The sequence below is a fragment of the Lepisma saccharinum genome, chromosome 8 (assembly GCF_977018435.1).
Source record: "Lepisma saccharinum chromosome 8, izLepSacc3.1, whole genome shotgun sequence".
Taxonomy (NCBI): domain Eukaryota; kingdom Metazoa; phylum Arthropoda; class Insecta; order Zygentoma; family Lepismatidae; genus Lepisma; species Lepisma saccharinum.
The window spans coordinates 83,217,879-83,239,433 of record NC_139236.1 but is presented as its reverse complement, the minus strand read 5'-3'; the positions used below and the strand labels follow the sequence as shown (position 1 = coordinate 83,239,433).

The following is a 21,555-nucleotide window of genomic DNA, read 5'->3' as shown; positions in this document are numbered from 1 at the left end:
TCAGACAGAAGATATTTATCAAGATATGTCTCAGCCCGAATTGCTTGAATATTTTGATAGCAGTGAACATACAAAGATTCAACCCCACAACAAAAAGGTGCCTGGCAAGTTAAAAGATGAGACACTTGGTGATGTTATTGTGGCATTTGCTGGGTTAAGGGCCAAGATGTATAGTTTTAAAACATGTAGTGGTGTTGTTGCCAAAAAGGCCAAGGGCATTGGCAGAGGAACTGTAGATAAAGAGCTTGAATTTGAAGATTATGAAGATTGTCTCAAATCATGTAGTACAATCAGAACATCAGAAAACAGAATTCAGAGTGTGGATCACTTGTTAACTACAAATATTGTAAGAAAAGTGGCTCTGGACCCACATGATGATAAGAGATGTATTTTGTCATGTGGCATACATACTCTACCATGGGGTCATTGTGATTTGAAAAATGGCAATCAATGCCCAATTACAGAGCATGATTTGAAATAAATAAACATGCCTATGAACTTATTTGGGTTTAAAAAACAAGCTATTATGGACCTGCCGACACCACAACCCTCTTCTGATATAATATCTAAACTAAGTGGTTTCTTAATTATTCATCTGAACAGCATACTTACAGATGTTGATGATAAAACAGGTAAAATATTGTACATATTTAACAATAATTTAAATTATTACCAATTACCTGTAGGTGGTCAATTACAATTTATTACAACCCCTGAGGGTGATGTCAAAATTTCAGTAGGGAGAAATATTTACAGAATTAAGCACTCAAACATGATTTCTGGCACTGTTTATACTGTTTCTGCTGGTGACTGCTTATATATTGAGGTCCCTGGATCCTATGACAAGCTTATACCTTTTTTTATAGAATTAAGAATCAGATACTCTATAATAAATAACCAATAAATCAAAATGCCATAATGATATATTTGGCCATACAAGACATGAAGATCACAGTGATGAGATTTTGATGCTTGATGTCAGAGTCAAGAAATTAAGAAGTGATTTACAAGATTTACAAACCACACTGAATGCCAGTCTTCAATTAGAAATTACAAATTTACAATCACAATGCATGGACCCTCTTCTTAAAATTGATTCTGAACTCAAATTGCTGCTTCAGAAATATACTGATTTGGCCACATTGGATAATTTTCAAAGTTTAGAAGAAGCTGTAGCAGCTCTTCAAGCCAAATTTAAGACCCAGGCTACCAACTCTGAGCAATTGAAACAACAATTAGAAGAACAGATTAATAATGTCCAGGCACAGCTCCAAACAATTGTCAAAAGCATAAAATCACAAGAAGATTTTGATCTAGTGATTTCCACTCTAAAGGAACAGATTCAATCACTCCAGATACCTAATCTGGACCCTCTGAACAATGCCATAGCCGAGGTTAAAGAAAAAATTGAGACACTTGAAAATTTTATGAACAACTTGCCATCTTCTGATGCTTTGAGTGCAATAACTCGGAGTGTTGCCAATATTAAGCTGCAACTTGAAACATATAAAGATTTTGGAAAAATTCAAAGTACCATAACCCATCTTGAAGGTACCATAGCAGCAGTGCAAAGTGATTTGACAAATGTACAAGAATCTCTAGAATCTCATCTGCCTGGCATTGTAGATACCCTTGTTAGTGTCCAGCAACAGATCACAAAACTTGAAAACCTCAACACTGAATCTGAGCTATCTCATTTTCATCATTTGATTGATGATATCCAAACAAAGCTTGAAATTTTACAACAATCAACACCCACTCAGGCAGATATAGCCCTGCTCCAAAATGCTATGCAAAGTGTGGCTGATGCTTCTGAATTAAATAATGTGAAATTGGCACTTGAATCTTTGCAAAATACTGTATCAAATCTGCCTACATCACAGGAACTTAAAAATATTAAGAGAGCTGTGAATCGCATATTGAAATCAGAAGATATCAAGAATATCCAAACAGAGATCAAACAACTCACTCAGACAGTGGCCACTCTACCAACTAATCAACATATTAATGAACTGCATGCCCTGTTTGAGGATATCAGAAGACAGGTCCATGATCTTACAGCTCAAAATTCAAAATTGGCAGTTGTTGAAAATTTACAGCAAGTTGTAGCTAATATCAAGCAACAGCTAGGGACCATGGAATCCAATCAAGCAAATGCTCTGTCTGTTTTTGCCACCCAGCTACAAGAGATTGTGCAACAATACAAGAAACTTGTTGTGGACATAAAAATCAAGCCAGGCCATGATGATGTTGTTAGGACTATCAATGAGCACCTTGAATCTGTAACAAGTAGATTGCTTACAGCAGAAAAAGAAATAACAGGCATAATCGAGAATCCTAAACATACAGTAATTCTTGAATTGTACAGCATCCCCAACAAAGAATATGATTCACCATTTACACCAGGTGGCAAAATATATATGCTGTCCCCTGCACAATTTTATTACCAGTTTTTTGTTGGGGGCACACTTAGACCAATCAAGATCAAATATTGGCTTCAACCACAGGCACACCACTACCCTACATTATCAATAACAAATGCCGATAACAAAGTAAAAATCACCAGTGCAGAATTAGAGGATTTTACAGACCCCAATACATTAGAAACATCTTATGTTGAAGATGATGGCTCTCTGGAATTTAAAATACAAATAGGGGACAAACTGTATTTAGAAAATCCTGTATTATCAGCTGCTGAACACCCTATAGTTGCAATATTCTTGTTTACATATTATGTCTAGACAAATTATTGTTGATGAATTACACAGACAAGCCAGACATAATTATAAGAGACTGCCAGTAGTTACAAAAGGCATAGATGATTTATGGCAGAGCGACTTGATTGAGATGGCAAGTGGACAGCTGAAAAACTTAGACAAAATCAACAAGGGCTACAAGTATCTACTCACTGTCATAGATACATTTTCAAAATTTGCCTGGGCTGTGCCACTCAAATCCAAGACTGGAGCATGTGTTACAGAAGCCTTCAGGACAATTATCAATCAGAGTGGAAGATTACCGCGCTATTTGCAAACAGATAATGGCAAAGAATTTTATAATTCTGTTTCAACAATTTATTAAAAGCCAGTCAATACAACATTATTCGAGTTACAGTGATCTCAAGGCCTCAATTGTAGAGAGATTCAACAGAACCCTAAAAAATCTTATGTATAAACAATTTACCCTCCAAGGTAATTATAAATGGATTAATATTCTTCCAGAACTTCTACATAAATATAACAACTTGGTCCATTCCACAATCAGCATGAAACCCTCTGAAGTAACTTCATCTGATGAGCAAAAATTGATCAGCACTGTTTATTATCCTAGATACCAGCCAACAACAAGAAAAGCCAAATACAGGGTGGGTGATCAAGTAAGAATCAGTAAATATAAGCACTTATTCAAAAGAGGCTTTACAAGAAACTGGAGCACTGAATTATTTACAGTGGTTCAAATTAAACCTGGGACCCTTAACACATATATAATAAAAGACCACCGAGGAGAAATTCTCAAAGGCAGGTTTTATGAAGAAGAGCTCAGCAAAACTAAACAGCCTGACACATATCTCATAGAAAAAATCATCCGCAGAAAAGGCAACAAGTTACTTGTCAAATGGCTAGGACTTCCAGAACACAGCTGGATCGAGGCAAACAAAATGATAATATGAACACCTGGGATGTTATAAAGAGGCTGCCAGAACCTGAACAGCAGATTAAGAGAAATGGCAAGTTGCTGCCTGATAATATTAGATGTCTTATTGTTGGGCCATCGGCTTGTGGTAAAACTACACTAATGATTGATAATTTTTTATTGGCACCCAACTGGTTAGACTGGAAAAACAGGCACTTGTATGTCTTCTCTAAGAGCTTGGAACAATTAAAATATCAGCAGCTGATGAAGCTATATGATGGATTGGATATAGCCACTTTTGAACCAGATGTTAAGCCACTCCATGAATGTCTCGATAATTCTGTTGTTGTGTTTGATGACATTATACTGGATAATCAAAACAAGGTTAGAAACTTCTTTACACAGGGCCGACACAAAAACATTGATTGCTTCTACCTGGCACAGACTTTTTCTAAAATACCGAAGCAGCTGATCCGAGACAACAGCAATTTTATATGTGTGTTTCATCAAGACCATACCAACCTCAAACACATACATGATGAATATGTAGGTGGGGACCTGAGCTACAATAATTTTTCTAAGATTTGCAGCAGGTGCTGGAATCAGGACAGCTATGGGTTTGTCACAATTGATATGACAAGAAAACCCAATAGTGGCAAATACAGAAATAAAATCAACAATTTTCTAGACATTGAAACATATATAAATAAACATGAAAAGGCCAATAATTGATGATTTTAAATTAAGAGATTATCTTGTAAAAAGATTTAAGGGATGGAAATCAGAGAACCGAGGAATTTATGAACAACACAAGCGCACAGAACAGCCTATTATTGACGCTATTGGTGAATTAGGTAAAAATATCAAAACTGTTACAGAGCAAAATCAAAATTTAATCACAGAGCTTGTACCTGTAGCTGCAAGGAACATATTAGATTATCCATTCACCCCACTTTCTAGTATTCATACACCTAGTCCTGTTGGTCCTCGAAGAATTGAAGCTACTCAGGATCCTATTGAATTGGGTCTTCTTGCTCAAAAATATTTAAGCACACCTAAAGACAACAAAGATGAGGTTTTTGGCTTATATGCCGACACAGAGCGTGATGGTAGCATCATACATAGAATTGGCAATTTCAGAGTAACATTTATGGGAGATGATCTGATTGTATATTCAGAATCTCGTCTTGGAGAAAAAGGTGCTTTTGTTAAGTATCCTGGAACACCTGGATTGTGGGAACTGATGACTAGGAAGAGACCTGGCAGCTATACAGATCAAGATTATGAGTATTACAAAGAAATATTAATAAAATCAGATGCTCTATACCAGAACAATGATCCCACACAAAAAAGAGTCAAGTCTAGCAGTGGAGCAAAATACAACAATTTAATCAAGCCCATATGGTCTCAGATCAAGACAGGTAGTGGAATCAAACAATACAACACCCTGCCTAAAGAATTTGTGTGGGTTGATGATGTCAGGAAACTTGTAGATAGGTTATTGGTGATAGCTGGGGAGGAAAATGCTGGCAACCACAATTTTTACAATGAAAAGGTTGGAATTATGGACATGATAAGCACCAAATTGTCTAATTTTATAGTAAATGACACTAAGGGGATTGGATATCTTATAAAAATTATTAATACTCTACCACCTAAATTTTGGAATATTTCTGAGGGTCGGGGGCTGGTTAATGACATTATAAACAAGCTGCCATTTGAACTATACATTCCAGGCTATCAGTATTGTGGTCCAGGCACAAAATTGGACCATAGATTAAACAGAGGTGATCCTGGTGTTAATCCCCTAGATGCTGCTTGTAGAGACCATGACATAGCATACAACACACATACTGATCTTGACAAGAGACATGTTGCAGACAAGAAATTAGAAGAGGCTGCATTTGGTAGATTTGTAAGCAAAGATGCTTCTTTAAGTGAAAATATAGCAGCATTGGGGACCACCATAGCTATGAATACCAAACAAAAATTTGGGTGGGGGTTGTGAATATATATATAATAAACCTACAATGAAGGCCAAGGGTGTTATGTATCAAATACCTTATGCAGGTCTTAAATCTCTTGGGCCTATTAATAATCTTCTAACCAAAAAGCAGCGCAAGAAAAAAAGCTCTTGTCTTGCCAAGGGCCATGGTATGAAATTGTTACTTAGTACCCCCCAATTAAAAAAATTACAGCAATCAAGAAAAAATCACATGTGGGGGGATTCATATTTACTATCCCTGCCATCTTAGCTGCTCTCGGGGCTGTTGGGAGCTTGGCCGGGGGATCAGCCGCCATAGCAAAAACAGTAATAGATGCCAAGAAAAATAAGGCAGAATTAGATGAGCAGAGGCGCCATAACCTGGCCATGGAGAAACAAGGCAAAGGTGTTAAGAGAGCCATGAATAAGTTTAAAAAAAACAAGAGCCGCTTACAAACCAAGATATTGAAGCTTTAATCAAGCCACTGGGCATCAAAAATTTTAGAGGTGTGTACATGTCTGATTCTTTACCAGAACAACTACTCAACAAAGAGTGTGGCATAGTTAATTTGGATAAGTTCAAAAATCAGGGCACTCACTGGATTTGTTATCTTAAATATTTAAAAAATGAGGCATTTGTGTTTGATTCATTTGGAGGTGTTCCACCTGAAAATTTAGTAAAATATCTAAAATCAACTAATCTTTATTACAATAATGCCCGTGTTCAAAATTTCAAAGATGTTAATTGTGGACATTTGTGTTTATCTGTTCTTAGATATATGTCTCAAATAAATAAACCATCAATTGAAAATTTTCAAAAAGCCTTGTGGTATTTAAAACATCATGGGGGTATTCCATCTCACCAGCCAAAATTCAATATTGAAACTCAAATTACATGATGACATAGTATATCCCAAAACAATAGCTCTCAGGGCATTTTATGGCATGTACTTGATCCCCAATATTACACACCACAACAACACAATTGCAGTAGGGGATCAAAAAATTGTCATCACTCCAGGGCAGTATAATCTATCTACTCTAAATGCTCAGTTACCCAGAGGTATAGTGTTAAGTCAAAATTCTGTCACTCACAGAGTAGAGATTGCATCTGCTACAGAAACAGTGGATCTGTGTACTATAGGAGAGCTGTTAGGATTTGAGAACAACACAAAACTTGAACCAGCCATCAAACACACTGCTATTAATATACCTAAATTCTTAGCCATAGAGACTCTGAATATTCACTGTAATGTGGCCGAGGGTATGATCACCAAATCAAATGGCATAGGCACTCACAAACAAACTGGGATTATTGCAATATTCAAACCTAACTCTGAATTTATGGAGCCCATCATTTACAATCCATCCCCAACATTATATTTTCCTGTGTGTCATAACAGAATAGATTACATTGAATTGATGGTCACTAATGAAAAAGAAGAATTAGTTGATTTTGCTGGAGCCACAACAACTGCTATCATAGAGATTAATATTTAAATAAAAATACATACAAGAAAAAAATGGAAAATATTGAGAGTTATGAGCTACAATCATTCCCCCCAAACAGGAGGACCTTTGCAAATTTAAATCAACCCAACACACAGATTGAGGTTGATCTTGATGTAGGGGATGGATTTATACACCCCCACAGAGCAGATCTATACATCAAATTTGATGTTGTAAAGCTCGATGGTACAGATTATCCGGCAAATTCAAATATAAGATTGGTAGACAATTTTGTGCCGCATCTGTTCTCTGAAATTGAGATCAGAAAGCATGGTGTTGTTATAAACAGAGTAGATTATCCCGGCATTACCTCCACAGCTTTGGCCACACTAAAATTATCCAAAACCGAGGCTTCTTACTACAAAATAGGTGGATTTGAGGCTGGTGATAAGATATTATCTAAAAACCACACAGTGCTGTTCCCCATGCGCCTGTTGCCAGGATTCTTCTCAGATTACAAAGATATTATGTGGAAGGGTGGTTTAAGAATCACATTTAGAAGAGCTGTCAATGATAATAATGCTTTGATGAGGTACAGCACATTAAACTCTACAGGGGAAGCTCTGCCTAATACCCTACCTGATGAGGGTAAATGCATTATTCAGACTATGGAGCTAAGAATGCCAGTTGTTGAATATGAGGCCAGTTATGCTCTTAAATACAAAGCAGATATCCTAAAAAATCCACAGATTCCTCTACAATTTTATACATATCAATGTGTACAGAAGCCTGCATCTGGTACCTATTATGAGTTTGATGCTACAAATCCATTCTCCAGTATACAATATGACATGCCAGATTTTGTGGTGGTACTGTTTCAGACTGGAAGACACAATAATCAGGAAAAAAATTCAAGTAAATTTGATAACTGCAACATCAAGAACATATATCTTAAAAATGGCAGAAATGAGGTATTTCCTAGAGAAAATTATAATTTAGACATGTCCAAGGATGATTTTCTTAAATTATATGAAGCATTTTCAGCATACAAAAGGGTCACTACAGGCAATACTGACATGTATTACACACCAGATGAATTCAAAGCACAGAGACCCATGTTTGTCATCAACACTTCAAAAAGGAAACAAGTTGTGGTTAATGACAGGACAAACATTAAAATTATCTGTGAATTCCACGATACACTCCCCGATGACACCATATGTAGTGTTATTCTCATAGGTGAAAAATCATATGTTTATGATGTAAGAAATGAGAGAGTCACAGAGCAATTCTAGAAGATTTCTGCAAAATACATTGTCTTAGTACTAGATATGCAAGTTGGGCCTGGTGTCCAATTGAACTTAAACCAGAAGTGGACCGGAAGTAAATATGTATAGGTGTGTGTGTGGGGGGGGGTGGGGGGTGTGTCGTGGCCTAGTTTTAAGTGTAGCCAAAAAAAAATATCAAGAGGGGCATATTTTTAACAAATTTATGGACAACAATCTCACAGAAGTGCCTTTTATAAGTGTAGGCAAATCAATCTGAGGGGGGTCATACTGTCACAGGAAATTCAAGAGGGCATTTTTACAAAAATCTTGGATTAGACAGAGTTCCACACTTGAGCAAAAAACTCATATGGGCATGTTGAGCTAGTTTTAAGTGTAGGCAAATCTGCCTGAGGGGGGTTCATACTTTCTCGGGTTTATAATACAGTCAATACAACTACTTAATTTCCAATGAGGAGAAAAGTAAGGCATTTTAATAATTTAATTGGGGAAAAAATGTATTGTTTACCTTAGTAATGTTTCCTTGTTTTTGAGGGTATTGAAGGGCAAGGAGGGTGGGGGGGGTTGATAAGCGGAAACTATAACAATTCACAGAAAATGAAATTGGACTGCATTTTGTAAATGGATTTTCGGTGGGCGTTCTGGTGGACTGGCTAGCACAGTACAAGGTCCCAGGTTCATATTCTTCATAAAACATGAATTATATACTTATTCATATTTCTTGTTTTACTTTAGTTTATTATTTTTCCTTGTACTCTAAAATTTATAAACAAGATATATTCTGACTTCACTAGAACAGTTCTGTACCGTTCAAATTTATATAACTAAAATATAAATTATATTTATACAATAAAGGAGAAAAGGTTTATTTAAAAAGCAGAAAAATCCTTAACATTTGCAGAAAAGATGCCCAAGGTTTATTTTTTGTATTATATAATAACCCATGGCACGACAGCCCTCGAAGTGCCTTGGTTTATCTCCCGACTGCCAGTCTCCCTCCCACAATCCTACCTGGAGGTATGGAGTTCTTCAACCGGTAATGGGGGTGATGTGTGGTCAGCATGTGTTCTTTCTGAATTAGTGGTTGATGTATCAATGATTCACATTTGGGAGGTTGTAGGTTAAAATTTCGTGGCTTGACATTCTGAGGTTATCCGTGGCATCTTTCAGTCACTCCCGGTGGAAGGTGGGGTGATACATTTGATGAATGCCGCTTACCACTTTCTAGGGCTTTCCTGCGTTCTGTCAGTCATAACGTTCATGTTCACGGGGATGAATTGTGGTAATGTGAAATTAATGAAGAGCAATACACAAAGGAACATCCATGCAGTGATTTTAATTTTATGTTAATTCATATTGCATTGTATTATTTTGTTGTATGAGAACCAGACTGACATAACTAATTTAACAAATTTACAGGAGAGAGGAAATAATGTATTCTTTGGAATATGTCTGACTCTAAAAAAATCAATAAAATGGAGATACGTGATGGTACTGTGCTGCTAACGAGAAGAGATATGTTGACCCGACTCTAGAGCTCTTCAGAAGAGATACATTAAAAAATCTTATCAGATTTTTGAAGTTACGTTCCTCTGGTTCTCACAAGATTAGTTTTCAGATTTAATTACAAGTGCAATCTAAGTTATAATTTTACATGAAAATATTACTATTAATAGGACAACCTACTATAATAATAAAATGACAATGTATGGTCTTAGGAAATATTTGTAATTTGAATTGTTTTGTGTGCTTTCTGCTACTCAGAAAACTTCCTACATGAAGCAATGTACAGTAAAACCTCGTTAATCCAGACTAATGGGGGATAAGTTGACCGGTTTAACGAAAGTCCAGATTAACTGAAATAACCTAAAAGAACAGTAGAAAGTTCATTAAAACTACGTTTATAGCAAGAAAACACGTTTATTAGGCATAGGCCTAAATTCACTATACAGTACAGTACAAAGTCTGCGGGAAACAGAATTTCATCAGTGGTTGACCGCCTTTTGTTTGGGAAGTTCTCTTGTAGACTTCTAGCCACATTTAAAACCTTGCATTGTTTTTTTTTTCCTTTGCCTGTCTGGATTAAGTGAAGTCTGGCTTATTGGGATCCAGATTAACGAGGTTTTACAGTACTTCTATTTCATAATGTATTTCATTTACATTTTGCTTTATCTGTTTTGTATAAATCCATCCCCTACATCAAGATCAACCCAACACACAGATTGAGGTTGATCTTGATGTAGGGGATGGATTTATACACCCCCACAGAGCAGATCTATACATCAAATTTGATGTTGTAAAGCTCGATGGTACAGATTATCCGGCAAATTCAAATATAAGATTGGTAGACAATTTTGTGCCGCATCTGTTCTCTGAAATTGAGATCAGAAAGCATGGTGTTGTTATAAACAGAGTAGATTATCCCGGCATTACCTCCACAGCTTTGGCCACACTAAAATTATCCAAAACCGAGGCTTCTTACTACAAAATAGGTGGATTTGAGGCTGGTGATAAGATATTATCTAAAAACCACACAGTGCTGTTCCCCATGCGCCTGTTGCCAGGATTCTTCTCAGATTACAAAGATATTATGTGGAAGGGTGGTTTAAGAATCACATTTAGAAGAGCTGTCAATGATAATAATGCTTTGATGAGGTACAGCACATTAAACTCTACAGGGGAAGCTCTGCCTAATACCCTACCTGATGAGGGTAAATGCATTATTCAGACTATGGAGCTAAGAATGCCAGTTGTTGAATATGAGGCCAGTTATGCTCTTAAATACAAAGCAGATATCCTAAAAAATCCACAGATTCCTCTACAATTTTATACATATCAATGTGTACAGAAGCCTGCATCTGGTACCTATTATGAGTTTGATGCTACAAATCCATTCTCCAGTATACAATATGACATGCCAGATTTTGTGGTGGTACTGTTTCAGACTGGAAGACACAATAATCAGGAAAAAAATTCAAGTAAATTTGATAACTGCAACATCAAGAACATATATCTTAAAAATGGCAGAAATGAGGTATTTCCTAGAGAAAATTATAATTTAGACATGTCCAAGGATGATTTTCTTAAATTATATGAAGCATTTTCAGCATACAAAAGGGTCACTACAGGCAATACTGACATGTATTACACACCAGATGAATTCAAAGCACAGAGACCCATGTTTGTCATCAACACTTCAAAAAGGAAACAAGTTGTGGTTAATGACAGGACAAACATTAAAATTATCTGTGAATTCCACGATACACTCCCCGATGACACCATATGTAGTGTTATTCTCATAGGTGAAAAATCATATGTTTATGATGTAAGAAATGAGAGAGTCACAGAGCAATTCTAGAAGATTTCTGCAAAATACATTGTCTTAGTACTAGATATGCAAGTTGGGCCTGGTGTCCAATTGAACTTAAACCAGAAGTGGACCGGAAGTAAATATGTATAGGTGTGTGTGTGGGGGGGGTGGGGGGTGTGTCGTGGCCTAGTTTTAAGTGTAGCCAAAAAAAAATATCAAGAGGGGCATATTTTTAACAAATTTATGGACAACAATCTCACAGAAGTGCCTTTTATAAGTGTAGGCAAATCAATCTGAGGGGGGTCATACTGTCACAGGAAATTCAAGAGGGCATTTTTACAAAAATCTTGGATTAGACAGAGTTCCACACTTGAGCAAAAAACTCATATGGGCATGTTGAGCTAGTTTTAAGTGTAGGCAAATCTGCCTGAGGGGGGTTCATACTTTCTCGGGTTTATAATACAGTCAATACAACTACTTAATTTCCAATGAGGAGAAAAGTAAGGCATTTTAATAATTTAATTGGGGAAAAAATGTATTGTTTACCTTAGTAATGTTTCCTTGTTTTTGAGGGTATTGAAGGGCAAGGAGGGTGGGGGGGGGTTGATAAGCGGAAACTATAACAATTCACAGAAAATGAAATTGGACTGCATTTTGTAAATGGATTTTCGGTGGGCGTTCTGGTGGACTGGCTAGCACAGTACAAGGTCCCAGGTTCATATTCTTCATAAAACATGAATTATATACTTATTCATATTTCTTGTTTTACTTTAGTTTATTATTTTTCCTTGTACTCTAAAATTTATAAACAAGATATATTCTGACTTCACTAGAACAGTTCTGTACCGTTCAAATTTATATAACTAAAATATAAATTATATTTATACAATAAAGGAGAAAAGGTTTATTTAAAAAGCAGAAAAATCCTTAACATTTGCAGAAAAGATGCCCAAGGTTTATTTTTTGTATTATATAATAACCCATGGCACGACAGCCCTCGAAGTGCCTTGGTTTATCTCCCGACTGCCAGTCTCCCTCCCACAATCCTACCTGGAGGTATGGAGTTCTTCAACCGGTAATGGGGGTGATGTGTGGTCAGCATGTGTTCTTTCTGAATTAGTGGTTGATGTATCAATGATTCACATTTGGGAGGTTGTAGGTTAAAATTTCGTGGCTTGACATTCTGAGGTTATCCGTGGCATCTTTCAGTCACTCCCGGTGGAAGGTGGGGTGATACATTTGATGAATGCCGCTTACCACTTTCTAGGGCTTTCCTGCGTTCTGTCAGTCATAACGTTCATGTTCACGGGGATGAATTGTGGTAATGTGAAATTAATGAAGAGCAATACACAAAGGAACATCCATGCAGTGATTTTAATTTTATGTTAATTCATATTGCATTGTATTATTTTGTTGTATGAGAACCAGACTGACATAACTAATTTAACAAATTTACAGGAGAGAGGAAATAATGTATTCTTTGGAATATGTCTGACTCTAAAAAAATCAATAAAATGGAGATACGTGATGGTACTGTGCTGCTAACGAGAAGAGATATGTTGACCCGACTCTAGAGCTCTTCAGAAGAGATACATTAAAAAATCTTATCAGATTTTTGAAGTTACGTTCCTCTGGTTCTCACAAGATTAGTTTTCAGATTTAATTACAAGTGCAATCTAAGTTATAATTTTACATGAAAATATTACTATTAATAGGACAACCTACTATAATAATAAAATGACAATGTATGGTCTTAGGAAATATTTGTAATTTGAATTGTTTTGTGTGCTTTCTGCTACTCAGAAAACTTCCTACATGAAGCAATGTACAGTAAAACCTCGTTAATCCAGACTAATGGGGGATAAGTTGACCGGTTTAACGAAAGTCCAGATTAACTGAAATAACCTAAAAGAACAGTAGAAAGTTCATTAAAACTACGTTTATAGCAAGAAAACACGTTTATTAGGCATAGGCCTAAATTCACTATACAGTACAGTACAAAGTCTGCGGGAAACAGAATTTCATCAGTGGTTGACCGCCTTTTGTTTGGGAAGTTCTCTTGTAGACTTCTAGCCACATTTAAAACCTTGCATTGTTTTTTTTTTCCTTTGCCTGTCTGGATTAAGTGAAGTCTGGCTTATTGGGATCCAGATTAACGAGGTTTTACAGTACTTCTATTTCATAATGTATTTCATTTACATTTTGCTTTATCTGTTTTGTATAAATCCATCCCCTACATCAAGATCAACCCAACACACAGATTGAGGTTGATCTTGATGTAGGGGATGGATTTATACACCCCCACAGAGCAGATCTATACATCAAATTTGATGTTGTAAAGCTCGATGGTACAGATTATCCGGCAAATTCAAATATAAGATTGGTAGACAATTTTGTGCCGCATCTGTTCTCTGAAATTGAGATCAGAAAGCATGGTGTTGTTATAAACAGAGTAGATTATCCCGGCATTACCTCCACAGCTTTGGCCACACTAAAATTATCCAAAACCGAGGCTTCTTACTACAAAATAGGTGGATTTGAGGCTGGTGATAAGATATTATCTAAAAACCACACAGTGCTGTTCCCCATGCGCCTGTTGCCAGGATTCTTCTCAGATTACAAAGATATTATGTGGAAGGGTGGTTTAAGAATCACATTTAGAAGAGCTGTCAATGATAATAATGCTTTGATGAGGTACAGCACATTAAACTCTACAGGGGAAGCTCTGCCTAATACCCTACCTGATGAGGGTAAATGCATTATTCAGACTATGGAGCTAAGAATGCCAGTTGTTGAATATGAGGCCAGTTATGCTCTTAAATACAAAGCAGATATCCTAAAAAATCCACAGATTCCTCTACAATTTTATACATATCAATGTGTACAGAAGCCTGCATCTGGTACCTATTATGAGTTTGATGCTACAAATCCATTCTCCAGTATACAATATGACATGCCAGATTTTGTGGTGGTACTGTTTCAGACTGGAAGACACAATAATCAGGAAAAAAATTCAAGTAAATTTGATAACTGCAACATCAAGAACATATATCTTAAAAATGGCAGAAATGAGGTATTTCCTAGAGAAAATTATAATTTAGACATGTCCAAGGATGATTTTCTTAAATTATATGAAGCATTTTCAGCATACAAAAGGGTCACTACAGGCAATACTGACATGTATTACACACCAGATGAATTCAAAGCACAGAGACCCATGTTTGTCATCAACACTTCAAAAAGGAAACAAGTTGTGGTTAATGACAGGACAAACATTAAAATTATCTGTGAATTCCACGATACACTCCCCGATGACACCATATGTAGTGTTATTCTCATAGGTGAAAAATCATATGTTTATGATGTAAGAAATGAGAGAGTCACAGAGCAATTCTAGAAGATTTCTGCAAAATACATTGTCTTAGTACTAGATATGCAAGTTGGGCCTGGTGTCCAATTGAACTTAAACCAGAAGTGGACCGGAAGTAAATATGTATAGGTGTGTGTGTGGGGGGGGTGGGGGGTGTGTCGTGGCCTAGTTTTAAGTGTAGCCAAAAAAAAATATCAAGAGGGGCATATTTTTAACAAATTTATGGACAACAATCTCACAGAAGTGCCTTTTATAAGTGTAGGCAAATCAATCTGAGGGGGGTCATACTGTCACAGGAAATTCAAGAGGGCATTTTTACAAAAATCTTGGATTAGACAGAGTTCCACACTTGAGCAAAAAACTCATATGGGCATGTTGAGCTAGTTTTAAGTGTAGGCAAATCTGCCTGAGGGGGGTTCATACTTTCTCGGGTTTATAATACAGTCAATACAACTACTTAATTTCCAATGAGGAGAAAAGTAAGGCATTTTAATAATTTAATTGGGGAAAAAATGTATTGTTTACCTTAGTAATGTTTCCTTGTTTTTGAGGGTATTGAAGGGCAAGGAGGGTGGGGGGGGGGTTGATAAGCGGAAACTATAACAATTCACAGAAAATGAAATTGGACTGCATTTTGTAAATGGATTTTCGGTGGGCGTTCTGGTGGACTGGCTAGCACAGTACAAGGTCCCAGGTTCATATTCTTCATAAAACATGAATTATATACTTATTCATATTTCTTGTTTTACTTTAGTTTATTATTTTTCCTTGTACTCTAAAATTTATAAACAAGATATATTCTGACTTCACTAGAACAGTTCTGTACCGTTCAAATTTATATAACTAAAATATAAATTATATTTATACAATAAAGGAGAAAAGGTTTATTTAAAAAGCAGAAAAATCCTTAACATTTGCAGAAAAGATGCCCAAGGTTTATTTTTTGTATTATATAATAACCCATGGCACGACAGCCCTCGAAGTGCCTTGGTTTATCTCCCGACTGCCAGTCTCCCTCCCACAATCCTACCTGGAGGTATGGAGTTCTTCAACCGGTAATGGGGGTGATGTGTGGTCAGCATGTGTTCTTTCTGAATTAGTGGTTGATGTATCAATGATTCACATTTGGGAGGTTGTAGGTTAAAATTTCGTGGCTTGACATTCTGAGGTTATCCGTGGCATCTTTCAGTCACTCCCGGTGGAAGGTGGGGTGATACATTTGATGAATGCCGCTTACCACTTTCTAGGGCTTTCCTGCGTTCTGTCAGTCATAACGTTCATGTTCACGGGGATGAATTGTGGTAATGTGAAATTAATGAAGAGCAATACACAAAGGAACATCCATGCAGTGATTTTAATTTTATGTTAATTCATATTGCATTGTATTATTTTGTTGTATGAGAACCAGACTGACATAACTAATTTAACAAATTTACAGGAGAGAGGAAATAATGTATTCTTTGGAATATGTCTGACTCTAAAAAAATCAATAAAATGGAGATACGTGATGGTACTGTGCTGCTAACGAGAAGAGATATGTTGACCCGACTCTAGAGCTCTTCAGAAGAGATACATTAAAAAATCTTATCAGATTTTTGAAGTTACGTTCCTCTGGTTCTCACAAGATTAGTTTTCAGATTTAATTACAAGTGCAATCTAAGTTATAATTTTACATGAAAATATTACTATTAATAGGACAACCTACTATAATAATAAAATGACAATGTATGGTCTTAGGAAATATTTGTAATTTGAATTGTTTTGTGTGCTTTCTGCTACTCAGAAAACTTCCTACATGAAGCAATGTACAGTAAAACCTCGTTAATCCAGACTAATGGGGGATAAGTTGACCGGTTTAACGAAAGTCCAGATTAACTGAAATAACCTAAAAGAACAGTAGAAAGTTCATTAAAACTACGTTTATAGCAAGAAAACACGTTTATTAGGCATAGGCCTAAATTCACTATACAGTACAGTACAAAGTCTGCGGGAAACAGAATTTCATCAGTGGTTGACCGCCTTTTGTTTGGGAAGTTCTCTTGTAGACTTCTAGCCACATTTAAAACCTTGCATTGTTTTTTTTTTCCTTTGCCTGTCTGGATTAAGTGAAGTCTGGCTTATTGGGATCCAGATTAACGAGGTTTTACAGTACTTCTATTTCATAATGTATTTCATTTACATTTTGCTTTATCTGTTTTGCAGCTAGTTTTGCCCACATGACAAAGAATTACACACATGTAATATACCAAACACCAGTAACAGTAAACAAGGTTGTATTGATTCCAATAACATTGACCAAAGCAGGATCAAAAGGCCCAGAAACATTCCTAAATGCTTATATACCTGAAGACGAGTACCTTTGTAAGTATTATTAGTTCCTAAGTTATTATTATTATTTTCTGCCTGCCCCATATGGCAAATTGTCATGATGAAATGAATTTGAAGGGATACTCACACATAACACCTATGTCAGGCCAGGACTCAAACATTGGAACCTTCCTGGTGAGATGAAAAGTTTGACTCCATGCACTCAGCTACTGAGTCAGCCAGTATTTTTACAGAGGTTGTTCAGCGTATATTTGACCAAACGAAATTCCTCCCCCCTGCACTCAGAATGAACTCACCCAACCTTGGTCAGGCATGTTTGTCAGTGTAGTGTGTGAGCTGTAAAAGAGTGGTTGTGTTTTCTCACTGGGCCAAAAATCCCGCCCAAACTGAGCCGCTTTTTGGGAGGAGTGCGTTGTATAACTTTCCAAGTGTTTGCATTTTCTCGCTTGGTCGAAAATGCTGCCAAAACAGTTGCTTTTGGGAAGGTTATGTTGTAGCCTTTTATGATGCAAAGTTCAGTGTGTCAATGATCAGGAAGTGGTGTAAGAGCAAGAATTGTGACGTTAGTTTGACTTTATTCAAGAATGTGATCGGCAAGTATAAGGATTGCATGGCCCCAGCGTTCGGTTCTCCAACAAAGGGGACGAGAACACGTCCGTGCACACAAGCCACCACCAGTATGCAGGTGCAAGGTGCAGTTAACAGTTTCCAAAGACATATTTAGATGATTTTCCATCTGTCTTTGGGTCGGTGGATTCTCTTGCATGCCCATTCTGCGAAGTTTCGACTGCATATTGGTGGTGGCTTGTGTTTTAACTTTCATGCTCACAAAATTAAGTTACTTGTAATTTGTAAAGATAAGTAAATCATTTCAGAATGTTTTCTCTGAAAATTGTTGTACTAATGAAGCTGATTGCTTTATGAGATAAAATGTGATTTACTGCTCTGTATGTTGTATGTTCTTTTTTTTACTTTCTTTTTCTGCCCACTTTTTTTGGTATTACTGCCCTGCTCACGGATCCCATTTCTCCCACTATATTGCTTCTATATGGATATGCAAGAAGATGTAATTTGACGATCTAGCAAACAGTATACAGGGTTATTATAAATGATGGACCCATTTTCAAAACATCATATTTATTGAGGTACAAATCCAAAGTGAACAAGCTATATACCAATGGAAAGAGGAAGGTTCAAAGTTTGTTACCACAATGTTTGTAACTGTTATAAATGTTCAATGTGGCCACCGTTGGACATCGTCCTCTGACACACGTGGTCGGCCTGTGCTTTTTCCTTTGCACACACTTCCAGTCGCTTGAAATTGCTGAAACCAACAGCTAATGATTTTCCTAGTTGGTTGTTTGCTACCGAATTTGGTACGGAATGCCCGCTGCACTGCAATTTGCGACTCACTTTTCGCGAACTCAAGCACGCAGAAAACCTTGTGCTCCAAGGTCGCCATCTCGCTCGGAACTGACAGAGACGGTCCTCTCGCGAACTCTACCGGCCGCTTCCGCAACCACCACAGCCCGCCGGCCGCTGCCCGCCAGAAACTTTGAACCTTCCTCTTTCCATTGGTATATAGCTTGTTCAATTTGGATCTGTACTTCCCTACCTATGACGTTTTGAAAATGGGTCCATCATTTATAATAACCCTGTATATAATAATGTAATGTAATGTAAATTTTTTTTCGTCTCTTTCTTTCTTGTGAAAAATAAGTGCATAGTGAACTAAGATGACTAAAATCGACCAACAGTTGATAGGCTCAGAAGAAGAAGAAGGGTAATTACTACAATGAAGGTGAATGGCCCTCCCTGATGGCATAGTGGTAACATCATCACCTTGTAATCAAGAAGTTCTGGATTTAATACCAGGTGGAAGCACATTGCACAGTGGTTCAGATCTCACATTAAACTGTAGGTCCAGTCCAGATTAGCCTATATGTGCATAATGTGGACTTAAACAACAATGGAAACAAACAATGAAGGTGAATGACGATTAGATGAATTTGTAAAGAGAACACTTACAAATAACAACCATGCCTAGGCTGCGACTGAAACTGGGAACCTTCAGTGTCAACATCAAAAGTCAATGACAGACATTGTTCATCAGGCCGAAAAAAATAAGCAAGCCACCAAAATGTAATTCTTATTCATTTTTCTGTCCCCGATGAACCAGGTTAAAAAATGCAGATCTTTGTTCAAGGTACAGTTTAACCTGAGTTATACGTATGTCAAGATGAAGAGAAAATAATATGTATAACTGAGAATTACTTAGAAATCAGATTTTGATAACATGTCATATCATTATTAAAATACTGTAATTGCATCTATTTTGAGTTACAACATACAGTATAGTACAGGTTACATTCTGGTATAAAGTTGTAAATTAACGAATCAATAAGTTTGATTCTTAAGTACATTACTTTTGCCACTTTAATAGTTTTATGTCAATTGGCGTCCACTTCCCGTATAAATTTTACTTTCTGGTCAAGAATGTAACTTTTCCTCTTTCTGTTCTCCATGGCCGACCAGTACCAACTGAAAACTTTCACTGAAGGAAACATTGTTCTGTTTTTATTATGGAACACAGCAAACCTCAGCAATCGGTATCTTTTTAACGTGTGTGCTTTTGTATCGTAATTACTTACAAAATAGAATTGGTATTGTGTTTTGAACAACTGTGGCAAATCTTTCTCCTCCGATTTCATGCTGCCTCTCCTTGCCTTCTCTGTGACACCACCATGCTGCAATCGTATTTCTCGCAACTCGAGACTGACTACCGCCATGTCCGCCTATCCTGATTCGTATTTGTGTTTTTGTAACAACAAGAATGTATCCTTCTGTGACATTGTTGTAGCTTGGTTATGTACAAATCAACCGCATTTTATGAAAATTAGTACGTGTAACATAGAATTACATATAAATGCATTACGTACAAATGTACACGTTTTTAAATTATATTTTGCTGGGACCTACAGTAATTTACATATAAAACAGAATTACGCAGAACTAAGTTACATATAAAGCATTCTCAACTGTTCTCTTATTTTGCAGGTGCAAGACTTACATTACTTGCAAACACTATATCTTTTGTGGAAGGTAGATTTTTTTACTCATATTTAAGATTAATTTTTAGTTTGCACTGCAATGGGAACTAGCACTAATACGATATTTTCCTGTTGCTTTCAGCAATGGCTCATAGTAAGATTCACAAAGGTAGAAGAAGTGGAAGACTAATCATGTTTGGTGATCCAGTGGAGACAGGTGGAACTACAAAGGTCCCTGTTGAGGAAATTCTCTATGGAGTCTATGGGCCAGAAGAAGTTGTGAAGAAACAGATTTCGTTATCACAATATGATGGTAATAAACTTAATGTTTAATAGGGGTGAGATAAATTATCGGTATAAACTGATATGGGCATGTTTCTCTTTTGTTAAAATTGCTGACATTTTTATTGATCTGATGTATCTATAAATAGCATTTAATTTAGCACAAAATTGTGCCACTTGTTATTATTTTAATGAATATAAATGTAATAATTGAAGGGCTTGAGAGTAAGACATGGTATGTGACATTTTGGTCATTACTCAGATATTTATACAAAGTAAAAAGAGCCATCAATTTTTTGTGTGTAATAGCCATATCACTCACTTTGATTGGAATCATTGATCTCTTCTGTTGGTAAACACAACGCGAAAACATTTTCTTACAGTACAGCTTCTCATAAACTTTCTGTTTAATGAACTCAATAATAACCAAAACGTCACTTACCATGTTTTAGTCTAGAGCCCTTCAATTGATATATCCTGGTTTTGCAAATTTCTAAATACAAGGTGTGGCTAGAAAAAAACCGGACTGTTGCTACAAAATCTTTTATTAGTTATTTTGTACAATGCAAACATTATCCCCTTTACAGTACTCCCCTGCACTATCGATACACCACTTCATACGAATCTTCCATTGCTGGTAGCATTGCTGGAAATCATTTTCTGAAACCATGTTCATGACCTCCGTCGCTTTTGTATTCACAGATTCTATGGTTGTAAATCTGGTTCCTTTCAGTGCTGATTTGACCTTTGGGAATAAAAAAAGGTCCCATGGAGCAAGATCCAGTGAATAGGGTGGATGTTCTAACACTGGGATCCCATTCTTGGCCAAAAAAGCCTTGATTGACAATGCCATGTAGCAGGAA

At 36.5% G+C, this 21,555-nt stretch overlaps 1 protein-coding gene across 3 annotated transcripts in view; it reads left to right on the top strand.

Annotated features, from left to right (window-relative positions):
* Positions 1-21,555, top strand: part of LOC145991222 (uncharacterized) — an 86,321-nt gene that overhangs the window by 23,493 nt on the left and 41,273 nt on the right. For all 3 annotated transcript variants that reach the window (XM_083127180.1, XM_083127181.1, XM_083127179.1), the window contains exons 7-8: positions 17,235-17,393; positions 20,553-20,723. In XM_083127180.1, coding sequence (XP_082983306.1) covers positions 17,235-17,393; positions 20,553-20,723 — 330 coding nt within the window. The remainder of the gene's footprint in view (positions 1-17,234; positions 17,394-20,552; positions 20,724-21,555) is intronic.